Consider the following 7,871-nt stretch of genomic DNA (forward strand, 5'->3'; position numbering starts at 1 on the left):
TGTTTCACATCCTAAAAGCCATCCAGAATGAAAAAGAAAGGAACGCTACCACTGGGCCACAACCTCATACAGGTTCCGGAAATCCCAATCAAGGAGCTGGTACTAACCAACCTCAAGAAGGACACGACACCAACACAAGACATCAAACTCCACCAGAAGACTTAAATGACGATCCATATTATGATCCCCCTAGAAGGACAACTAGGACCCGCACAAATGACAATAATCAACAGAATGTGGGATACAATTAGGACGGGACCCAAATGACTCCTCTAGGCAGCAATGCACCAAATATGGAAAAAGAGGAAGAGAAATGGCGTTCGATTGAGGAAAGATTGAAGGCCATTGAAGGAGCCAATTGTCCGGACCTCAAGAATGCTTTCGAGATGTGCTTGGTGCCTGACGTGGTACTCCCACCCAAGTTCAAAGTGCCTGAGTTTGAAAAGTATAATGGGACTACTTGTCCCAAAATCCATCTGCACATGTACGCCAGGAAGATGTCAGCATACCATGGGAACGACAAACTCTTGATCCATTGCTTTCAAGACAGTTTGGCTGGGGTAGCCACGAGCTGGTATATCCGGCTAGAGAAGACTCAGATTCGGACCTTCTTAGATCTGTCTAACACCTTCGTCAAGCAATATAAGTACAATGAGGATGCTGCACCAGACAGAACTCAGCTACAGAACATGGTTAAGAAGCCATCAGAGAATCTTAGAGAGTACGTTCAAAGGTGGCGGGGACTAGCATCTCAGGTCCTTCCAAGGCTGGATGAAGAGGAACAATTGTCAATCTTCATTGACACCCTGCAAAGCCCATATTATGAACGCCTCATAGGTAATGTGACGACCAACTTTAATGCTCTCATTAAAGTAGGAGAAAAATTGGAAGGAGGAATCAAAAGCGGGAAGATTTCTGAAGAAGGTTCAGGCTTCGGAAAGAAGCCTGCTTTCATGAAGAAGAAAGATGCAGAGACCCACTTCGTCGCTGCAGAACCAAAAAGATTCCAATCCCGATACAACAACCAAAACAATTATCGTGCACCCTCTCGGTTTGCACAAAACCAAAATCCAGTACAAAATCAAACAACAGTTCATAACCCACCAAACCAAAATAACAATACCTATCAACCTAGACAAGGTTACACACAATATCCTAGGAACAACAACTACTATCAACAAGAGAGGAGGACGCCAGTGTTTGATCGAATCCCGATGACCTACACTGATTTGTTTGCCTATCTCCAAAGACAGGGGATGATCACACCGATCCCCGGGAAAATACCCGAGAACCCTGGACCATGGTATAATGAAAATGTCAATTGCGCCTATCATTCTGGGGCAGCAGGACATCTGGTGGAAGATTGTAGGGCTTTCAAATTTAAGGTTCAAGACCTCATCAACGCCAAACGAATTGATTTCAGGGAAACTAGACCCAACGTAACTGGAAATCCTCTACCTAACCATGGGAATCAGGAGGTAAACTCTATTGAAGCAAAGAGTGAGGCTGCAGTCATCGACAAGGTTGAGAAGGCGAAGATGCCCATGGGGTTCATCTTCCGAGAAATGTGCAGACAAGGTTTACTAGAAGTTGTTACCCAAGAGACAGATGACAGTGAAGCAAAAAGTTGTGAAATGCATGGATGTGTAGGTCACAATTTAGAAGAGTGCAAAGAATTCAAGATGCTTCTTCAGAAAATGATGGACTTGAAACTAATCACCATAGGCAGAAGGTCCTATGAGATTAATGTCATAGAGAAGAGTAAAAAAGAAACACCTGTGTTCATACGCACATATGAACCAGTCATAAATCCACCCGGGGGTGTTCAGACATATTTTTCTCATCGACAATGGGAACCGTACATCCGACAAATGGAACCTATGATAACCGGAAGGAGGACTCCATTCCCTTATGAATCAGAGAAGGCTGTGCCGTGGGTTTATAAAGAAGAGCCAGTAGTGAGTCCTTCTGTAGTTACCAACATTGCTGGAAATAGCAGGGTTACAAGGACCGGACGCATTTATGTCCCGCCAGAGATTGAAAGGGGTCCATCTGGAGCCACCAAAAGTAAAGAAAAAGTGCCAGAGCATGTAGAAGAGGATGTCGAAGTGGCATTACCTGAAGGCGTCTCGAACGAAGAGGCTTGTGAGTTCCTCCAGTTCATCAAACAGAGTGAGTACAAAATAGTGGATCAGCTTAATAAGACTCCAGCAAGGATATCTTTGTTATCCTTACTGACAAGCTCTGAGGCCCATAGAAATGTACTGTTAAAAGTATTGAATCAGGCCCATGTCAGCCACGACATTACAATTGATAAATTAGGAGGGATAGTCAACAATATTGTCGCAGACAATTATATATCATTTTGTGACCAAGAGATCCCTTCCGAAGGCACCGGACATGTTCGTCCGCTGCATATCTCAGTGATGTGTAATGACTGTGTGATTGGAAAAGTCCTCCTAGATAATGGGTCGTCACTGAATGTCATGACAAAGAGAACTTTCTCCAGATTGCCGGTGAATACTTCCTACTTGAGGGCTAGTTCAATGATTGTCAAAGGTTTTGATGGATCTCGTAGGGATGTGATGGGGGAGATGGAGTTGCCTATTAAGATAGGGCCATGCATCTTCAATATATTGTTCCATGTGATGGACATCAATCCAACATATAGTTGTTTGTTGGGGCGTCCTTGGATTCATTCCTCAGGAGCAATACCGTCTACTCTGCATCAAAAGGTGAAATTCATAGTAGACGGAAGGCTTATTACAGTGTCAGGAGAAGATGATGTAATAGTGTCTCAGCCGTTTGACGCCCGCTACATAGAAGTGACTGAGGAGGCATTGGAAACATCATTCCAATGCCTCGAGATCGCAAACACCACATTCGTGATAGAAGGCACACCATTGCTAAGCCCATATCCATCAGATGTTTCTCTCATGATGGCAAAAGTGATGATTCGTGGAGGATATCAACCTGGGAAAGGATTGGGAAAATATGGACAAGGTTGCAAGGAAATCATAATTCCCAAGGCTAATAAAGGTAGATATGGTTTAGGGTATAAACCAACATGGGAAGACAAGCTCCGAACTGCAGAAGCAAGGAAAGGTGAGCGTCTAGCTCGGCTAGGGCAATTTGGACATGAGAATGTGGCAAGGCTTCTAATACCACATATCAGCCAATGCTTTTTCAGCGGCGGTGCCCGATCCTCAGGAATGGTGGCCACCGTGGAAGAAGAAGGAATGAAGGAAGAGTCTGGGTTCGTGTACAAGTGTCCCCCAGGCACCTACTTGAAGAATTGGCATGAAGAGTCACATGCATCAGTTACTTTAGGACCAAAGTAATAATTTAATTTTTTTAAGCCATGCCCAAAGCTATTAGACATTTTCATTTTTATGTTTTTCAAACAATAAGGGCTCAGTTGTTTCAGTATTTCCATTCAAATCAATAAAGATCAATCTTTTCGATCATATCCATGTGTCTCTTTTCCACTTTTTTATTATTATTGCATGTTGAAATATCAGAGTAAAATAAAAACAAAGAAAAATAAATAAAATAAAAAACCAAATCCATGGGGAGCTGATTTAGTCATCCCCATGTTGCAGATCCGATAGCGACTCTGAAACTGAGGGCCATGCCAGTAAGCCCTCGTCCAGTCCTGACCAACCTATCCGCCAAGTGGAGGAAGACAGTGATAATGAATGGGAAGCCACCCCTGAACTGCTTAGATTGTTAGAGCAAGAAGCTAGAGAAATTCAACCACACCAAGAGCTCGTCGAGCTTGTCAACCTAGGATCTGAGAAAGATAAGAAAAAGGTGAAGGTGGGCACCATAATGGATAGTAAGGAACGAGAACGGCTAGTTCAACTTCTACATGAATTCAAGGACGTCTTTGCTTGGTCGTATGAAGAGATGCCAGGACTAGATCGAAATATAGTGGAGCACAAACTACCGCTAATGCACAACTCTAGGCCAGTGAAGCAGAAATTGCGAAGAATCAAGCCAGAGATCTCCCTAAAGGTCAAAGAAGAAGTAGAAAAGTGGTTGACCGCCGGGTTCGTTAAAGTTGTTGAATACCCAGATTGGGTAGCCAACGTGGTAGCCGTGCCAAAGAAGGGAGGAAAGTTGAGAATATGTGTTGACTACAGGGACCTCAACAAAGCCAGCCCGAAGGATGATTTTCCGGTGCCACATATAGATGTTTTAGTTGATAGCACCGCGGATCACGCACTCTTCTCGTTCATGGACGGATATTCGGGGTATCATCAGATCAAAATGGCGCCAGAGGATATACACAAAACCACATTTATTACCCCATGGGGTACCTTTTGCTACCAAGTTATGCCGTTTGGGTTAAAGAACGCTATGGCTACATATCAAAGGGCCATGGTAACTCTTTTCCATGACATGATGCACAAAGAGATAGAGATCTATGTAGATGACATTATCTGTAAATCTAAAACCGAAGGAGAGCATGTAGACAACTTGAGGCACTTGTTTGAGAGATTAAGGAAGTACCACCTTAAGCTGAATCCAACGAAGTGCAGTTTCGGAGTGAAATCAGGTCGAGTCTTGGGTTTCATAGTCAGCCAGAAGGGTATTGAAGTGGATCCAGAAAAGGTGAAAGCCATAATTGAAATGCCGACACCTCGAACAGAGAAGGAAGTCAGGGGGTTCCTGGGAAGATTGAATTACATTTCTAGGTTCATCTCCCAACTAACGTCCACATGTGAGCCCATATTCAAGCTCCTAAGGAAGAACCATGCAGTGAAGTGGAACGATGAATGTCAGTTAGCATTTGAAAAGATAAAGCAGTACTTGACAGAACCTCCAGTATTAATGCCTCCAGTTCCAGGGCGACCGTTGATTCTATATCTCACAGTACTTGATGAATCAATGGGTTGCGTCTTGGGGCAACATGATGAGGGTGGCAGAAAGGAGCAAACCATATACTACCTGAGCAAAAAATTCACAGCTTGCGAGATAAAATACTCCTTGTTAGAACGAACATGTTGCGCTTTAGTTTGGGCATGGAGTGGGTGCCGTTTTGGTATCGCCAACTGGGAAGTTCCTTCCTTTTACTGCTAGACTATGTTTTGATTGTACCAATAATGTGGCAGAATATGAGGCCTGCATTTTGGGACTAAGGGCCGCTATTGACTCGAAAGCCAAAATCCTAGAAGTATTTGGGGATTCTGCTCTAGTAATCCATCAGATAAAAGGAGAATGGGAAACTCGTGACGGCAAATTGGTGCCTTACAGAGACTACATCCTGAAATTGGTTAGCCAGTTCGACCAAGTAGATTTCTATCACATCCCTAGAGAAGATAATAGGTTGGCTGATGCATTGGCAACCTTATCTTCAATGTTCCATGTTGGTGGAGACAGCTTACTACTTTTTCAGATAAGAGACAATACTGAACCTGCTTATTGTAATGTAGTCGAAGAAGAACCCGATGGTAAACCATGGTATCACGACATAAGGGAGTACTTAAGAAATCAAGCTTATCCTCCCAATGCCTCAGAGAACGATAAAAGAACACTCAGAAGACTAGCCACAAACTTCTTTTTGAGTGGAGATATCGTTTACAAAAGGAATCATGATATGGTGTTTCTCCGATGTCTGGAAGCCAAGGAAGCTCAAAAGATGGTGGAAGAGGTACATGAGGGAACTTTTGGAACCCATGCAAACGGACATGCTATGGCCAAGAAAATCATGAGAGCGGGTTATTTCTGGCTAACAATGGAGACTGACTGCTGCAACCATGTGAAGAAATGCCACAAGTGCCAGATATATGCTGATAACGTCAAGGCACCTCCGACTCCCTTGAATGTTTTAACGTCACCTTGGCCATTTTCTATGTGGGGAATGGATGTCATCGGACCCATAGAACCGAAAGCCTCTAATGGACATCGATTCATCCTGGTCGCTATAGATTACTTCACTAAGTGGGTGGAGGCGAACTCGTATGCTAGTGTGACCCGGAAGGTGGTTCTCAGATTCATAAAAAGGGACTTGGTATGTCGATATGGGTTACCAAACCAGATCATCACCGACAATGCGACCAACCTGAACAACAAGATGATGGCCGAGATGTGTGGAAAATTCAAAATAAAACATCATACATCTTCGCCATACAGACCCAAAATGAATGGAGCCGTGGAAGCAGCCAATAAGAACATCAAGAAGATAATTCAGAAGATGGTGGTGACTTACAGAGACTGGCACGAAATGCTACCGTTCGCCTTGCATGGTTACTGTATTTCAGTCCGCACTTCTACGGGGGCCACTCTATACTCCCTGGTTTATGGTATGGAGGTTGTTCTTCCACTTGAAGTAGAGATCCCATCCCTAAGGGTCTTAGCAGAGGCAGGTCTGAATGAGTCAGAGTGATTCAGGGGAGGGGATCTGGTGCTAAAGAAGATCTTACCAATCCAGAAAGGCAACCGAGGGAAGTGGACTCCAAATTACGAAGGGCCCTATGTTGTCAAGAAAGCTTTTTCTGGCGGAGCCCTAATCCTAACAGACATGGATGGGGAAGATATGCATCTCACAATAAATTCAGATGCAGTAAAGAAGTATTATGCCTAGGGGGCACTTCCAAAAAAAGAAAAAAAAGAAAAAAAAACATTCGTGCATCGGTCGTAGTATTTTTACCATTTTGCACGAGGGAGAAGGAGAATGATGTAAACTCAACTCATATGGTGTAGACCTCATACAGGTTGTTTTGATGACACAAGGCGATTTTTGTAATTCCAAAACATTTTGAAGATACCCCTAGTCACCCCTTTGAGCCAAGACGATATGAAAGAAGTTCATTCTAGAAAAGAAATACCTTTAAAAATAATATGAACCTGGGGAAAGGGTAGTTTTCCAATAAACCTTCATAGAGTCTAAAAGAAAGGATGATATCACAACAGGAAAGCCCGCTAGGAAATTCAATAAATTCCTAGGCAAAAATTAGGGTACATATTAAGAAAAACTCATAAGAGAAATACTACATAAAGTTACCTACTGAAGAAAGTAAAAGATAAACATCCAAGCCAAAGTTAAACTCTAGAGAAGGATTGGAAATAAGATTATGGAGATTATGGAGAAAGGTGGAGGTGGGAAATACATTATTTGAGCCATATATCTATTCTTTCTTAGCCATTAGCCAAGCCATGTTACAAGCTCTAAAAGTCCTTGTTGAGATTCGAACGTATGAGGTACACACCAGGGTACAAAATAAACTGACTCCAAATAAGTTTGTGCATATCTTTTTCAAAACATTTACATATTGCGATCTTTGCACACAAAAAAAAATGTAAGAAAATAAAAGTTTCCAATAGCCCGTTAAGTTGAAAACCCGAAAGGGCGACTTAAGCAAAAATTAGGGACGACAAAAAGAAAAAAAAGGGAAGTACACCTCAAAACATGATATGTCAACGGTTCAGAAGTTTAAACATTGCTATAAACTGGGGCAGAATTTTGGTTGATTCGAGAATATACCAATAAGCACAATCTACTTGCAAGACGTCAATATCAGAGTTAGAAACTGGGGCAAAATTTTGAGTGGTTCGAGATAGTACACCTTCTTGGGAGAAGTCAACGTCACAATTAGAAACTGGGGCACAATTTTGGGTGGTTCGAGATAGCACACCTTCTTGGGAGAAGTCAACATCACAATTAGAAACTGGGGCAAATTGAGAATGGTTCGAGAAATCCATCAAATAACATCAATCTCCTTCAGGGAAATCGATAATAAGAATGAAAATTGGGACAAATTTGTTTAGAAAAATCTTTCCCTAAGTTAGAGCAATGTCGGAATGAGTTGCAAGGTTGGGACCAGGGCTGTGGTTTAAGGCAAGCTTGTATGACTTTCATTTTTAGA

General features: G+C 42.6%; 1 protein-coding gene across 1 annotated transcript; it reads left to right on the plus strand.

The window, feature by feature from the left end:
• Positions 1-263: 263 nt before the first annotated feature.
• Positions 264-6,391, plus strand: LOC109341091. Its single transcript, XM_019578898.1, has 3 exons — positions 264-3,337; positions 3,603-5,032; positions 5,118-6,391. Exons 1-3 carry the CDS (start codon positions 264-266, stop codon positions 6,389-6,391), a joined length of 5,778 nt encoding a protein of 1,925 aa, XP_019434443.1.
• The last annotated feature ends 1,480 nt before the right edge of the window (positions 6,392-7,871 follow it).

Source organism: Lupinus angustifolius, unplaced genomic scaffold, assembly GCF_001865875.1.
Source record: "Lupinus angustifolius cultivar Tanjil unplaced genomic scaffold, LupAngTanjil_v1.0 Scaffold_366, whole genome shotgun sequence".
Classification (NCBI taxonomy): domain Eukaryota; kingdom Viridiplantae; phylum Streptophyta; class Magnoliopsida; order Fabales; family Fabaceae; genus Lupinus; species Lupinus angustifolius.

Coding starts and splice junctions, on each gene's coding strand:
- LOC109341091 (XM_019578898.1), top strand. CDS start 264: ATGACTCCTCTAGGCAGCAATGCACCAAATATGGAAAAAGAGGAAGAG. Junction 3,338..3,602: donor TCAGTTACTTTAGGACCAAA/GTAATAATTTAA, acceptor CCCATGTTGCAG/ATCCGATAGCGACTCTGAAA. Junction 5,033..5,117: donor CGCTTTAGTTTGGGCATGGA/GTGGGTGCCGTT, acceptor ATAATGTGGCAG/AATATGAGGCCTGCATTTTG.